At 43.0% G+C, this 16802-nt stretch overlaps 1 protein-coding gene across 2 annotated transcripts in view; it reads left to right on the forward strand.

Moving 5' to 3' along the window:
• Window positions 1–948: 948 nt before the first annotated feature.
• The window catches only part of rhbdl1 (rhomboid, veinlet-like 1 (Drosophila)), a 43902-nt gene continuing 28048 nt past the window's right edge, over window positions 949–16802 (forward strand). Inside the window, exons 1-2 of one of the 2 annotated variants that reach the window (XM_034859843.1) lie at window positions 949–1456; window positions 8869–9027. In XM_034859843.1, coding sequence (XP_034715734.1) covers window positions 1418–1456; window positions 8869–9027 — 198 coding nt within the window. In that variant the 5' untranslated portion in view covers window positions 949–1417. Of the gene's footprint in view, window positions 1667–8868; window positions 9028–16802 lie in introns of both variants that reach the window. The other variant, XM_034859844.1, reaches the window with a different exon arrangement.

Below are 16802 nucleotides of genomic sequence, written 5' to 3' on the forward strand. Positions count from 1 at the left end.
TTACCCGTTCAAAGTTACGTCTCCCTCGCTGCTTCATCCCGCTCCTCGGCATTGTCCTGAGGAGGAGGGGTCACTGCAGATTTGTACAGAAAGAAAACACCTTTTAAAGAGGATTTCAATCAAATCCGACTCAGCCACTGCCTGCCGCCCACATGCAGCAGGAACGAGTTCCTTAACCATTTGTATATTCTGACCTTCTTGTCTGGCTCCCTGTATGCCAGTCTTGTCATTATGCATCAGATTAACACAAAAAGTGCCTTTGTTCTGGAATTACTTATAATGAAGTGTTGCATTGAGGATGGTTGTCTTGTGTGGTCTTGTTTTAGGGTGGTATTCTTTTGAGTTCATTGGAGGATCAGTGAACCGTCCAAACAGTCTAATTTAATTTTATGTTTGGGCATTTGTGTTGGGGGTGGGAGTTTGCTTGATTGTGCAGCAGTGCATAAAAATGTGCTAATGTGCCAATGCTTATAATTAGCACAGCTATGTACTGTAAATGGTTGCAGAGCAGTCTATAGTATCCTTTGGGGGCCCATCTGTGCTATTTATATCATTAGTAGTTTTATGTCGTCCCCCGTGCCATTCATCTCCTTTGTTTTCCGTAGTTTTAATATGAACACAATCATCACATGGTGAGGATTTCACTCTGTGCCTGTCTGTGTATTTGCAGCTATTGTCTTGTTTACAGTGCGTGGGTTTGTGTGTGTATGCCTGTCAGTAGCAGACCAGACATGTGTGTGGGGGGTCTGTGCCTGTAGTAAGTGCAAAGCCGCAGTGGAGCCCATCCCCTGCTCCCTCCCTGAGACGCCTTTACTTGTAGTGATGAGAGGAGAGGAGCCGCAGCCCATGGCCACTCCTTCCCCTTCTCTAATTGGAAGAGAGTGGCCACCTCCCTCCCCTGCCTATTTGGTATGCAGGCAGCGCAGTGTGTGTATGAGGAGAGGGAAGAGAGAGAGAGGTAGCAGTCAGTGCAATGGGATAGAGGAGAGCGAGGAGGAGGAGGAGGAGAGTGAATGAGAGCTGCTGGATCTGCCTTGCCTGTGTGCTTGCCTGTCGTCTGCTGAAGCTGGGTTTACTGCCGCGCCACGCTGCACTGGCACAGAGCAGAGTCACGGCCCATTTGCACCAGCGTCTGCACTCCCAGCACCAACACAGAGCCACACAGCACCGGTTCTTACCCCAGCGACACCCACCAGCAAGGACATCCAGGGGCAGAGCTCACCAGGCTTTCTCCATCACCAAAGGGGGGAAGCAGCAGCTACGAAAGGGGCCTGACGCTACAATTTAGGAACCAGCTGCTACTTTAACCAAATCCCCCTCCACCTTATCCCATCCTTACCAACACCACCGCCGCTCCTTTCTTGCTTCTCCCTATGCCCTTGTCCGCGGTGGCTCCTCTCACCTCCCTGGCCAGTATATGGATAGAAGCTCCCTGTTTCAGCTCATACAAGAGCAGGTAAGCAAGTGAGCAGGCAGCGGCAGAGGTTTCTATGGTTACGGGCTCCTGGCCACCTCACCGTCTATCCAGGGATTGAGACGTGGAGGCTGGGGGTGAGAGCTGATGTTAGGATTGATAACAGGGGCTGTTTGCACGGGCAAAATGAGAGCGTGAGACAACACGACGGAAGCAAGCATCATGGAGCCATGTGAGCCCAAAGAATGCGAGGTCAGATCATGAGCCACAGCGGATGGGGGGGGGGCATCATGTCATGGTTTATGGGAATGAGGGAGGGAGGAAGGGGTGTGTGTGCAAATAGAAGGATGTATATGCATGTATAAATGGATATATAGATGGATTGATTGGAGCATTCTCTATTTGAGGAATGACGCAAAAATCATACGATAATGGTTGATTACAGCTGCTGCATTAGCTTTTCCAGCAATCATGCTGCATGTGCATGGATTTGTCTGTTCCTGGGAATGTTTTTCTTCGTGCTTTTTCTTGATTTTTTTCTGTGTTTACCACATCCCCAGTCTTATCATCTCAGGATCACAAAAAAGATTGCAAGATTATTCAGCTTTTTCATTACCAACGAGGCAGCGCCTGTGAAGTCCACGGTTTCTTCTAGAATAGAAGCTGTTATTTGGCTTTAAACTTTTTTCTTCTTTTTCAGCCCTGCTGTTGAAAACACAGTGTTAGTGGCCATATTTAGGCTAGTGAAAAATATTTATCTTGACATTTGGTTTCTTAGATTCCTCTGTGCCCAAATTGCTGTTTTTCAGTCAGATCTACAGTATGTTTCAGTTTAAGGTTTGGTCTACCGTTTCCATAATTAACAAGCCATTATGGATCGGAAGGCAGAAAGCTATGTCTATATTTGTCTAGTGTTTCCTGAAGACATGTGTGAGTGTGCGTGCGCAAGCGTGTGTCTGATGTGTCCAGCTCTATTGCATGTCTTGCATCTAACTCTAAGTCTTCTAATGTAAATTGTGTTTTTGATGATGAACTGGGGTTTTGGCTGATGGACAGATAGATTTGGCAATCATTCTATTCAAGAGGGAGGAATCAATTAACTGCTGAAGGGTTAGGGGTCAGGAGTGCCCCATCAACAACACATCGATCAACACACTCAAGAGCCTTGGGGAGAATTGTGTGTGTGTGTGTGTGTGTGTGTCTGTGTGTTTGCGTGTGCGTGTGCATCTAGGATGAGTGTCTGCGATGATGTGCACAGTTGCATTTTTATGAATGTGTTTGTGTGTGTTTTTATAACAAGAGGAGGAAGCCTGTGTGGGTTGATTGAGAAGATGTTCTGTGGTCACACTGGTGAGTCATGTACTGTATAAGCACTACAGTGATAACAACTACTTAGTAATACCTCAGCAACACATATTCCTTCATAGACACATTATAATGCAGTATCGAGAAGGCTGACTCATCTGTGTCAATATCCATTTTCAAAGTAGCAGGTCCTTGGGCTGCAGATGAAGCCAATACTTCCACACTGAACGGCTGGTTGTTTTATTGATTGCGGGGTTTGCTCTGCTTACACCACTATGTTCATATAGACAAGCCACAGTTGAGCACACTGTGGTCCTATTAAGCTCAAGTCTAGACCAAATCACTCTCACTGGCTGATGACAGGCTTTTTCCACTTTTGGGACTCCACGGAGCGGTCTTTGATTTGGGAAAGGTCTCTCTAATTAAACCAGAATGAAGATAAAACAGCTTTTGGACTGTGAACAGGCAAGCTTGTTTTCAGCAAAGCCTGCTGCCTGTCTAAACATTGGGCATTTTTGTGCTTGTATCAGCCAGGAAAATATTTAGCGGAGCATGCCTCGTTTTTTTGCAGCTCTGAATTTAAGTAGCCACGTTCAATGGAGGCGTCCCACAACGACCACAGTGTCCCACCCGCCTCTAAGCAAATCTACAAGAGCACCTGGAGGTCAAGTGCTTTGCTTGGGGGTATTTTCTACGTAGTCATTTGTAAAGGGAAGGGATTACTCTGTCACTGCTGAGTTTTTACCAAGTCTAGGGTTTTAAACTTGCAACGTTATACCTTTTTATTTTTAGATTTAAGCTACAACTGGCCTAACATTCCCTTCAGTCAAACACACATTAGATGTTTAAGGTACTAAACTTCAATGCTTTTGGGGTATTCCTCAACCAGGATATTTTGCCTCAGAAAAAACTGTGCCTGCTTAGTTTATATGAGAAGGGTAGGTGTAAAGAAGAAGGTATATTGCAGCCGTTATCACACAGAATCACGTAAAAATGCTGCAGGGGGAGAGAAGAGAAAGCAACAGTGGCAACATGAGTGAGTTTTTTATTAGTCTTTGTCTGCAGGAGGTTGTAATGCTGAGCTCAGGCTATTTCTGGCCTATGCAGACTCACACATATGCTCATGATCAGAGCACACACACACAAACACAGCTTCACTGATAGCCTTTCCATTGCAGCGCCACTGATAAGGCAACTTATGGTCGGCAGCACTCAGCCACTAAAGTACGCTTTCATTAGTTAGTGAATAAATCCCCATGTGTCATTCAGTTCTTATCTGGCTTATGTACTGCATATCTCTCCCATAAGCACTTGTGGTTCTGAATACTATTTTGACATGCTTATATCAAGTAGAGAGAATAGGGTTCAGTCCATTTTCATCATTCTCTGGTGCTAATTTGCATTGAGCTGTATTTGAAAGTGCCTCTGGCTGTTTGTACTGTGTTTAAACGCCAGGAAATGTAGTTAGATGATTGTCTGCATGAAGGAAAATCCCCGCGGGTGTCTCTCTACACTCGTCTCCACTTGAGGAGAGAGTGGTTTGGATCTAACGGCCATCACATTGCAGTGCCACAGTAGCAAGATTTGAGCATAACGATGGCAACGGCAGGGCAGAACATGCATTGTGATGATTACGGAGTCAGTGGCCCAGTTGTTGGTGAACACCAGTGAGTCCTGAGGGCAGCAGAGATTAAGCACATGGGTTTTATCTGATGCCATGCAATATGCACTGTCCTGTAAATGCCACTGCCCTCTGCAGATACAGACAGCCTTGTCCAAGCTTGACAGCCATGTTCACAGAGACCAAAGTAGTCCGTAGTATTGGCTCTGTGCCACAAAGGTTAGTCAGTGGGAAGTATACCAGTGCTGGTGCTGCCTTCCTACCTAAAGGTAATTATAATCACCATCTGCCAAAGTGTAGATACTAATCATTCAACAACTATTAACCTTTCTAGCTCTTTTACTTTTGACATCAAATAATTCCTGTATTGTAAAAACAAAACCAGTTAGTCCCTCAGCTTAAACCCTTTCAGTCCATGGTAAATCTTTATAGGGTGTTGCAATTTCTGTTTTGTTGAGACAGAAGTAGATTTGCCTCATTGTTATGTACATAAATAATAATCATCATAATCATTTGTCATACCAGAAAATAGTCAGATCAAAAAAATTCTATTTGCTATCATAGAAAACACATTTGAGAAGCTGGAGAGCGTGAACGTTTGTCATGATTTTCTTGACAAAATTGGCAATTTCTTGCGAAAACGATCGATTGTCAAATGAGTCAATTAAATTTGATTGACTTATCATGACTCATCAGGTTTTGTCTCTCATATTGTTACCTTTGCCAAAGGAAAATCTTGAAGAGCCTCATAAAACAGTTGAAATTGTGCCACCTTGAGTATGTTGGTGATAATTAAAGGGAATGCATGCAAAGTGAGACCATGGGTACCTTTCTCTACTTTCTGCCTCAGCTGATGTGATGGCAGAATTAGCTACAACTCTCCTAGTGCGAAACACAGAGTGCCTTGTCATTGGTTGTGTGTCAGTCTTCTGTAGGTAGGACGACAGAGGTGGCTGTGTTTCAGCCCACTGGCTGTACTTCTATCATGCCTAGGTTTTGTGGTTTGTTCCCAGGTTGGAGGGTTCACCCTTGAGCCCCTGTGGAACAGACTGATAAGTCAGTCGTGGGCTGGGGTCAGCCGGAGTGGCTGCAGTGGAGGTAATAGAGGTCCCGAGGGTTAACACTGAGATCATTCCCCTGTAGTCAGCATTCCTCTCCTCTTTGCCGTCCCCCTTCTCCTCCTCCTCGTGTATACATTTCCATTCTGTGTCTGGTCCATCTCTTCCCACTTGCTTTTGAGCCAGCCAAGATGCGCTCTGTGCCTTAACACCTCCAATTCCCATACATAATCTCCGGCCCCACCTCCTTTTACATCTAAACCCTGCACCTGTCCTATTACCACCTCATTCTAATCCCATTGATGTCTTCTCATCCTTATGTATTCTATATACCCTTCAGCCTTTCTTCTATCGTCTCTTTCTGTCCCCCCTTTTGTGTCTTTCCTTTGCCTCTTGAACGCCAATATGTTGGGGGGGGGGGGGGGGGGGGGGGGGGGGGGGGGGGGGATTTGCAAGAAAGAGATGACACACAGGCGACTGGTAACCATGGCAATGCATGCAGCTTGTCAAAGTGTCACCCTCACCAGTGTTGGATCGCTTCAATAACTGGCTCCCTCTCAGCGCTTTTCCCCTCTTTCTTCCAACCTTTTCGTCTCTCTGTCTCTCCCCCCTCGTTCATCCACGTCACCAGCCTGCCCAGGAAAAAAAACAGGCTCTTCTTGCCAACACTCATCCATCTCAGTGTACCTCATCTTGCTAATTGATAGCCCTAATTGGCTACAAGAACCAATCCCCCACCTCCTTGTATCCTCGGCAGACAGGCTCTCCTGTGCAACATTCTTCCTGAATAAGGTCAGACTATGAAGGGAATAGTATCTGTGCAGTATGACAGCTCAGTGTCAACACTTGGTTTGCGTAAATGTGCACAACCATATACAGTGTGCCTCTGTGCTGCTGCTGTACGTGCAGTGACGTGCTGACATATGGAGGCTGACAGTAATCAGACGTCCCCCGTGTGGCTCTCTGTTCCCCCTGTCAGCCTGGGCTGAGCCAGGAGCACATTAGAGTCTGATCTATCTCCCCTCTGTTGCAAGTGGATGCAGAGCACTGGAGTGTGTCACAGTCTTCTTATAGGGAAAAGAAGAAGAGCCAGACTGCTGGGTTAGGCAGGCACACAGAATAACAGACAGTGGTGAGGCGTTTTTATTCTCTGTGAGTCCTTGCTTCCTTTCTGACTGTCTCTGTCCTTCTCTTCTCTCTGTTCATACCTTCTACTGTTTCTTTAACTTCATCCTTTTTCATGTCTTTCATTTCATCAACCGACTACCCACCTCACCTCCCTCTCCCATTTTCCACCTACCCTCTATGCTGTTTTTTTTGTGCTGTCTCTCCCCCTGTATTCCCCACATGTCACGCTGGTGCCCAACACATCACAAATTTGTGCCTGATCTGCACCATTTTGCTCAGCGAGCCTCATGGACAGAAAAGGGCCTCGTTTAGGCAAACATCTATTGGATACTCAGTTAAGGGGATTATCTAAAAATAGACCTGGGTCATTTGTTCCCCCCCATCTTGGTTCATTTTTGTTAATGAATTTGCTTTTACGTGCATTGCAGATGGCCTTGACTTTGTTGACTGTCAGGTGCGGAGTGTTGAGATTATACAGAGATGTCTGATGGACAGTGACCAAGAGGGAGGTAGTATAGTATGGATTTTGCCCTTAATGTGTAAACAGACCTCACTTAAACAATGTGCATGATGTGAAGAGTATAATCGGTAAATGCCCTTGAGACAACAATGGTTGTGTGTGTACAGAATCTTGGCTAATATTGGTTAATACCCATTTATATGCTGTTAAGTCATGTTGGTGTAGAGAAAGTAGTGATAAAGTGTCATAACTGACAAAATAGCTTCACTACATCAGCCAGCAGTGGGAAAACACTCATTTCTAGTCAAGCATCATAAAGCTAACCCATTAGTTCCTGCCTCCACTGTGCTCTCCCATGTGAATGTATACATACGTTTTTAGGGGAGTGATAAAAGCAGATTAACTGGAATTAAAGGGCTGCTTGTGTTCAACTAAATGTCTGCAAAACAACTGGAAACAGTGTAGAGGGAAGCAGAGCATATACAGTAAACATGTTTAGGAGGAAGGATACACACACACACACACACACACACACACACACACACACACAGGCACGCACACAGGTATACGCACACACAGGCACACAAAAACACACCAATAGATTCCCAGATTGATATCTAGCTCCTTCGTTGAGCAGCAGAGCTTTAAGCTTGAGCCTCCTGCAGTCAGTACTGGCACAGCGCAGTGTGGTTTAATGCCGCTCTTCTCATGCAGCCAATGAAACGCCTTTGTCTAACCATGTCAGAGCAGGCCAGGTCCAGACGGCAGCCTAGACAAGATTCTTCCTATGTAGGCTACTCAAGACATGGGCAACAATGATCCAGCGCAACTTACTCCACACTGATGCAACATCTGAAAGCTCACTCCTCCCTGGGGCAACAGAGGCCCTCGGTTTACTGTCTAAACCTAATGAGGCTGTGTTAGCATTCAGGAAACAGTAAAATGAGAAGCGGCAAGGGCTCTTCTTCCCATGTGGTCTCTTTGTACTGCTCCAGTTTGTCCTCAGGCGCATTTTCACAAACACACCCGGATGCATTAAGGAGAGCTGGCATGAGAAATTAACGCTTCATTGCAGAGCAATCGAATGCATTTAAGAGGAGAAGGTGAGGGTAGAAAATCAAGTAATGAGTAGGTGAAGCTGCCGCCCGGTCCAAAAAACCACATTACGTAAACCCAGCGTAGATGCACACTCTATACTTTACAAGCCATTTTTAAGGATGAGCTATTTTAGACAGCCACATTTTTATGACACTCTCCCGGTTAAATCAATTATGAGGAGCAGCACTGGCATACAGTCGTCAGTGAGTGGTGTTTTTTATTTTTTATTTTTTTTATAAACATGCTGACTGCAAATGTGTCTACGGTTCCATGTGTCCCACACAGTTGAATGAAGCATCTACTCAGAAACCAATGTCAACCCCATTTAATGCTGAGGAATTTCTTTATTTAAACGAAACTGCAGGTTGCTGCTTATTAAAATGACAAGCTTCCCTGTCTTTGCTCGCTGCTCCTAACAACAACCGTCCTGCGGTTTGCTGTGAAAGACCTGCTCTTTTAATGAGGTTGATTAGGGCTCTTTCTTTAGGCAGTTCTAATTCGTAGAGGCAGCGCAGCTTAATTAATACTGCTGGAACTGTCTGAGCTTATGGCTACAGCCCTGTAGCTCTCATTTGTCTTTATGAACATCTATTGTGTCTCTGTGTAGCCAATGCATCTTAGCTGACAATTACTGATGCACTCTCCCTCAGGGCAAACTGACACTTCATCTCTGCAGTGCTGCTTATTATGAAAAGAAAACATAATAGCTTTTTCAATGCATGCATCATCAGCAATGTAGTTTATATCCCGATTGTCTAAAAGTGGGGTGGTGTTGTTGTTGCAGCTGGACCCAGACAACACCGGTTTCATTGCAGTGGAGAACTTCACCAGCTTGGTGGAGCACCATGAGCTGCAGCTGGACCCGTCCAAACTGGACATGCTGTTAGCCCTGGTCCAGAGCAATGAAGAGGGACAGGTGTGCTACCAGGAGCTCATCGAGCTGGTAAGTGGAAACCAGACGCATGTACACACAGCTATACAGAGAGTACTGCAGAGGAAGTCGCATGAGGCATTTCATGTCCTACAGCACAGATTTCCACACATACACCCCCTTTGGTTGGATTTCAGAAAAGGTTACAAAATTGATTCAGGCAGAGCCTGGCAAGCTCCGCAGTGGCGAAAATTGACTCGACCATTCAGGTCGTTGTCCTGCAAAAAGAGGATCAATCTTTTTAGTTAATGTGTCGGTAAATCCAGGCATTTAACCTCACAAGCTGTGCACAGCGAGCACTAGAAAACACTCACACCAAGCTGACAGAGACCCAGTATTATAGCAAATAACAGATGTATTCAAACATATGAATATTTCAAACAAACAACAACAAGACTGATACTGTGCAAGAACAAATTATTAATACTGATGTAAGAACAGTGTGTGTGTGTGTGCTATTTTTTTCTCTTAGTTATAGTTTTTGTCCATGTTTCACTTTGAATCAGCCAGACTCTTTATTCTTTGCCTTTTCTTTTTCTACGTTTCCTGCTTCTTTATCTGTGTTTACTAGAAATTCATGAAAAGATGTATGTGTGAAACACAGAAAAAACTAGTCGACTCCATCTTGAAAATTGGTCATCAGCATTTAAAGACCCAAATACCTGAGCAGTAAACTGAAAATTTAACCTTAAAGCGCAATATGATTCATTGTCTACAAATCTGCATCCAGACTTATACCTATTATTAGGAAGACGCCTCAAGAAGTGACAATGGACTCCCAAGAAATCAACACCACTTTACATTTTTTTTACGTTAATTATTCTCACCAGACTTTCCTCATGATACCTCTCATATGATAGATTTTTTGAAAACTTGAATATTCCAACAATTACACAAGACCAAGGTGAAAGCCTGGAAAGACCTCTAGATAAACAGGAAGTAGAGAACTCAATTAAAGATATGCCGAGCGGAAAGACTCCTGGGCTGGACAGCAATCCTAACAACTTTTTTTTCAAAAAGTTTTCTTCACAGCTCACACGTCTGCTTCTTGGAATGTTTAACCACTCTTTTGAATAACCATCCCTCCTACAGAACCTCACAATATATTTTCCATGCTGGGTAAGTTTGGGTTTGGTCCAGAAGTTGTTTTTTGGGTTCAACAATTGTATCCTTCTCCTAAGGCTGCACTAGTCACTAATAATTTATTTTCACAATATTTTTCTTTACCCAGAGGAACGCGTCAGGGTAGCCCTCTCAGTCCGTTGTTGTTCATTCTAGGCAAGGCAAGGCAGCTTTATTTGTATAACTCATTTCAGCAACAGGGCAATTCAAAGTGCTTTACACAAAATCAGTAAAAAAAGATAAAACACAAGTATAAACAGTTAAAAATAAAAACATTAAGACAAATAAAACCCTAACCGTAACCCACTTTAGACTACCTTCACACTAATCAGTCAATTTTAGTGCTACCTTTTCATGATCACCCTTAGTGTCTCTACCCTTCACAACTCTATTTTTAGAGACGTTACCTTCTGTAACGTCTCTAAAAATTCTAGCGATAGATCCCCTGTCAATAACGCTTAGAACCGCACAGTCCATACAAGGTGTAAGCAGCATGGGAATGGAATATAACGTCTCTTTGTATGCTGACGATCTCTTAATTTATATAATGGACCCATTGTCTTCTACACCTGTAATTATGAACATTCTAGGAGACTATTAGTTTTTCAGGATATAAAAATAATTATACAAAAAGCAGACGTTTCCCTATCAATGAGAAGGTGCATCAAATACAAGATACAGACTTGCCCTTTCGTATATCAAAGTCAGAGTTTAAGTATCAAGGAATCCATGTCACCACCCCCAGACACACCTCCAGTACACCATTTTTAACCCTTTTGTAAACTTCAGGACTCCCCCTCTCCCCATCACGCTTCTCCTCCAGTTCAGTGCTTAAGATTTGGATACAATTTAGGCAAACATTTCATTTCTTTCCATACTCAGTCCTGTCTGTTAAAATCACATTTTCCTGGCTGTTAAAATGGAATTTGTCTGTAAATTCAACATCCCTAAGTCCAGTTTTTTTCAGATATCCCCGGGTTTCACGTCTCATCATATCCTAAATTGCCTGAGCAATCTGACGTAGAGAATATACTACAGACCCCTCTAACCTTAAGAGGCCAAATCTCTAACGTCTACAATTTAATTACGTCACTCTACAGTATATCCATGGATCCTACCAAAGCAAAATGGGAAGAAGAATTAGGGACAAATATATCTGATGCCATATGGTACAGGGCTCTAAGCTGGGCGAATGGGACCTCTTCTTGTAAACGTTTAAATTTGATTCAATTTAAAGTTCTTCAACGTATGCACTATATGTAGTAAGGTTAGGCTGGCCAAAATACTGGTACTCTGACATGGATGACATCTGTGACAAATGTAGAATGGACAGTGCAGATCTACCTCACATGTTTCGGTCATGTTCCAGGTTGAGAGAGTTCTGGACATCAATATTTAAGGTCTTAAATGAAGCCTTTGATTTAGACTTAAAACCTAGCCCTACAATGGCTGTGTTTGGGGTACAAAGGGGTGATTTTGTAAGAAAAGGGTTTAATAGCACGACGGAGAGTACTGTCATGAGTAATAGAAGAAAGGTTTTTTTGTTTTGTTTTTTCCTTTCGTTTTTATTTGTTTCATTATCTGTCCTCCTTTTCTTAGCACACAGGTTTGTTGTGGGTGGGGGTTAATATAAAGATGTGTTGTTATAATTGACATTGTAATGGTGCACTGTATATTGTACCTTCCCTAAAAAAAAAAAAAAATACTTAAAAGACGTACGCATGAACGGCTGATTCTCCTTGATGGATTAATTGGAGTATGAAGAAAAGCACCTGCTTGTCATAAGCACCAAGATTATTCAATACAATTCCTGGAATATTTGCACTTCACTTTTCGTTCTCACTACAGAGAAATCAGTGTTGAGGTTCTGCTCCCACTGCAGCCTCTCCTTAATGGAAGTATACAACTGTCTTCCTACGCCGTTCTTGAAGTGTTATTATTTTAATATTTATTTTTTATCCATAATTTCAGTACATTCTCATTTCCCTTGTTCAAGCCAAAGTAATATTAACCCACTTTTCTTTGAACCTGCCTCTTTGAACCCTCAGAGCTCCTTTCCTTCTTTTTCATTCTACACCCGCGAGCATATGTTACAGGTGAAAAAAAAAACGCCTTGCCTCAGAAAGCACCAGGGAGTCACTTTTAAAATTGCCCATTAGCCAAATGCTAATTGCCTTCGATTAGCCCAGCATTGGTAGTAGCAGACAGTAATCTGAGGTAATTTGAGAATGCTCAGCCTCACACAGATATCGACCCCCAGGTCTTATTTTAAAGATTTGTCTGATGCACACACATGAACGCACACAGGCCATGTCCCCACTGTTCTGTGCATGCATAGCATTTGCATAATATATACAAGCGTTTTTATTATTAATTAATGCAGCCACCCTCCTTCTCCTCCTGATATACACATACTGTCTCAAACGCATACAGACTCTCATTCATACACATGAGCACTACCAGCACAGATTTGCTGACTAATTTAGAGGATATTCAAATGTTGATGTGAATCTGACCTCCCGTCGCGCAGCATGTGATGCTGGTTCCCTGGGATGAGATCCAGGCTGACGCTTTCAATGTGCCGCGTGTAGCGTGACATTTTCAACCAGGTCATCAACTAATACTTCTGGCTTCCTTTCTCTCCTTGTCTCCTTTCTCTCCTTTTTCTCACTGCACTCAGAATCATTTTCACCTAAGTTTCTCCAGTCTCTCTCAAGCCCATATTCTCTTCTTTTTGTCCCACCCTTTTCTTCCTCTAGCCCCGTTCACATCTCTGTGGCAGATTCATCAAGTAGCGCTTTATGGTGTGTGACAGATGACAGTTGTAATTTGATTTGGAAAGTTCAATGCTGCCATTATATCATACCCACTATCATAGCCAGTGCCTCTAATCTGGTGTCTGTATTGATTGATTGGAACACCCCTGCATTGTATTAAAACAGACATGGCGTGTGTGCGTGTGCGTGTGCGTGTGTGTGTGTGTGGCCTCAGGCCATGCTTTTTCAATGCTTTTAGCCCGTAAGCTTTGTCAGTCATTTTTCTGATTTGTTGTTCTACATTCACTCAGTGGAGCTGTGAATCCACGGTGCTTTTCTTGACCTCAGTGGGTGTAAATGTGTTTAAATGGCGCCGTTAGGCAACAGCCTCTCTCTCTCTCTCTCTCTCTCTCTCTCTCTCTCTCTCTCTCTCTCTCTCTCTCTCTCTCTCTCTCTCTCTCTCTCTGCGTGTGTGTGTGTGTGTGCATTATTACAAGACTGTCTCTGACATCGTTCATGTTCAACCGATCTTTAATGCAGGGTGATCTTAGCTAGAGAACTCCATCAGTTCAGCCAGAGGGGTGAATAAGTAACGCTCTGCTAAAACCTCTCTTGGGGAACTGTATATACACACACACACACATATACACACATACACATACACATATACACATTCACCCAGGGTATGGTCTGTATCTGACTACTAATCCACGTCAGCAGACCAAAAATTCCACACATCAAGACAACCTTTCAAGACACATTTTGACACATTCAATCAGAATAACACACACAGGTATAGTCGATGCCGGAGGCTGAGAGACACCAGAGGGGGCAAAGTTCAAACATGGGCCTTTGAGGGGGGGGGGATTCTGTGATAGACGAGCATCTGCTAATGGAAAGAGTACAGTAAGCCTGAAATCGGAAATATTCCTATGTGTGTGACTGCACGTGTTGATTTCTTTAAAGAGAGTCCTCCAATGCTGGCATGTACCAGCCGTGTAACTGAAGAAGTGTGTCATTGTTTTCCTTCGGGAGGGGATTTGGCTAATGTTCAACAGAGATCCAAAATGGCTGCCATGGTTAAGTACACAAGTAGAAGATGTATTTTAGAAATTATGGCGAGGGATTCTCTTTGTTCAGGTTGGAGGATTTGAAAGACTGTTGCTTTGTTCCTCATTGCTACTCTTCTGCCCAACGTTTTCTGTTGTAAAATGTACGTAATATGTTTTCAATTTTTTTTTCTGTTGTCACATCCGAAGCAGTATCGCAAGAAAGAGAGCACTTACAGAGAGCAGAAATTACCTTCACCTACAGGCCTAGTCAAAAAGATACTGCAGTTGACATACAGTATATAAAAGTTTCAAAGTTATTTAAAGTCACATTACACACAGTGCATCTGTCTCTAGGGACACAGATGCTACCTATCAAAATCACATTCCACACCATACTCCAGTCAAGGCTTTCTGATTTAAATGGATTGCAGGCTAAAAGTGATGCACTTTGCTTAAGTGTCCTGGATTGAAGTTTTTTTTTCTTCTTCTTCTCAGTTTTAGCACCGCAATGATTAAATCATGAAGGAAGGCCGCCAACTTCTGAGGGGAAAATGGTGAACTCTCATTTTAAAAGGATTTGGGCAAGAAAGAACCTGAATATATGGGTCAGGGAAGAATCAGTGAGGAGGAGATCTCTGATTTAGATTCTGAGAGTGTAGAGTGTACTGGATGTGTCTAAGAGAGAGAGAGAGAAAATTAGGGAGAGGAAGTTTTTAGATTTTCTGAATGGCTGAAATTAGATAGTAAACGTTTATAGTGAGACTTTTAGTTTGATGGTGGTGAATCACTATGTAAACTCAGTTGATTTTCGCAGCCTTTTAATATTCTAGTGACGATAACTGATTTTTTATGTGTGTCAACAAATTTGGCCACGATAAACTGAGCAAAATGAAAATAATTCATGTTTTTTTTTAATTTCCAGTGCAGACCCCTGAATATCCTTTAAACTGTGTTTTTTTCTTTTGTTATTACTGAAGCATTTCTCAGTGAGATTTTGACCATGTGGTGTGGCTAATTAATCCATCAAGGACCATTGACTAGAGCTAAAAGCTGCATGTACAGCAGCTACCAAGAGGAGATGGAGGAGGAGGATGAGCTCCTGCTGTTTCTCTCTCACACACACACACACACACACAAACACAAACACACACACACACACACACACACACACACACACACACAGCTGTCAGTTTAGCCCATTCAGTTGGAATACTATCTTTATCTTCATGCTCTTACCCTCAGCATCAATTATTCCCTGCAGACGTGGCTTCGTCAGGAAACTTCCACCGTTGCTGATGCGCAAGTCAGAGGTTTTCCCCCTCTGACGTTTTATGGGATGAGATGTGATTTTTGGTGCACCTTTGCTCTCTGTCACTTCTCTCAGTGCGTTATCTCATGTTTTGGCTGCTCATTTGTGCCTTATTGTCGTTTTGCCGTCTCTCTCCTGTCTTCACTTCAAAAGGCTGCTAATGCTCACTTTAGAGACGACAGTCTTGCGTGTCAGAGTAGGGGAAGCAAAGTGATCGCTATGCTTAGCTGTGTCTCCTGGGAGCGCATTTTTACAGAGACAGCATGAATGGGAGAGAATACAGTGCGAGGTGAAGAGTCGGCAAGTGTTGTCACAGAGCCAAACAAAGATGAAATAAACTCAGAACTAAATAAATAAAATAAATAAAATGAAAAGAAAAAACTGAAACTTTTATTCAAAGAAGAAACCCAACAGAAAGGAAAGAAAGAATTACATGTACATCACTTAACCTCTCGCTATCCTACCTCTTTTCTTCATGTAAATTTCATCTTTTTCATTGGGAATTCAACAACTTTAAGATATGTTAACAATTAAAGAGGAGTTGTCTCACCTTCACTGTCCTTTGGCAGGATACGGAATCAAGCTCACCCAGGCAGGCTCATCTTCCCGTTTAAATTTCTCCCTCTCTGCCTTCTTATTTCCCTCTACTCCTCTTCTTTTGCTTTCACCCCCTGCCTCAAGTATAGTATAGTATAATTGCATTTTCCAGGCATGATTTCCATAATAAATATGTATCCCTCCATCTGTGGGAGAGCCAGCAGCCCAGCTCGACACTGTTCTGGCTATCACTGTGCAACAGGCCCCTCACACCCTCACTGTAGCGTACAACCACCAGTGTCATAATTACCCACAGTTAGGGTAGTTACCACTTCCATCTTTGCAAACTTCCAAAGCTGATTAGCACTTTTTTTCTTCAGTTTTTTCCTCAATGATTTCTTAAAAAAAAAAAAAAGTCTGTTACTCCATTTATCTGTGGTGCATTTCTTTTTCATTGAATGCTCATGTATTTACAGTCTTTGTCCTCCAGTATATTTAGCTCATTAGCTTTTATAGATCTTGACCCTCAATTTATTTCACCATGCCCCCTGCTGTGTCTACAAGCAGCAGGACCTGGCTAATGAGTGGTGTACTTTAATGGCGGGTTGTACTTCCTACCGGCCCCCTCTGGAGGTTTCATTACACTTCATACAAAGCTGCCATATTGTCTAACTTTACTATTATTAGAAACCTCTAAATAAGGTCTGCTCTTGTAGATTCATACTGTTAACCTGCCCACATGCCCTCTTTCTCTTCCTCCACTCATTTTCCTAGAAACTTATTTTCATAAAGTGTCACGTCACATTACAGTTAATATTTTGATTTAGAGATAATTACATAGTCTGCCAGTTGTCCCCAAAGGAGCTTTATTGTTTTAGCTACTCCAGAGACTTCAAGCATCTGGCAGACATTAAGTGTAAAGGATCCCTGCTGTGAGTAGCTGGTCAGACAGTATTTTCAGTGGTAACTCTAGTGGGAAAGAACCCACTGTGTTGGTATCCAGACAGTTCT

The sequence above is a fragment of the Etheostoma cragini genome, chromosome 21, assembly GCF_013103735.1.
Source record: "Etheostoma cragini isolate CJK2018 chromosome 21, CSU_Ecrag_1.0, whole genome shotgun sequence".
NCBI classification, from domain to species: Eukaryota; Metazoa; Chordata; class Actinopteri; order Perciformes; family Percidae; genus Etheostoma; species Etheostoma cragini.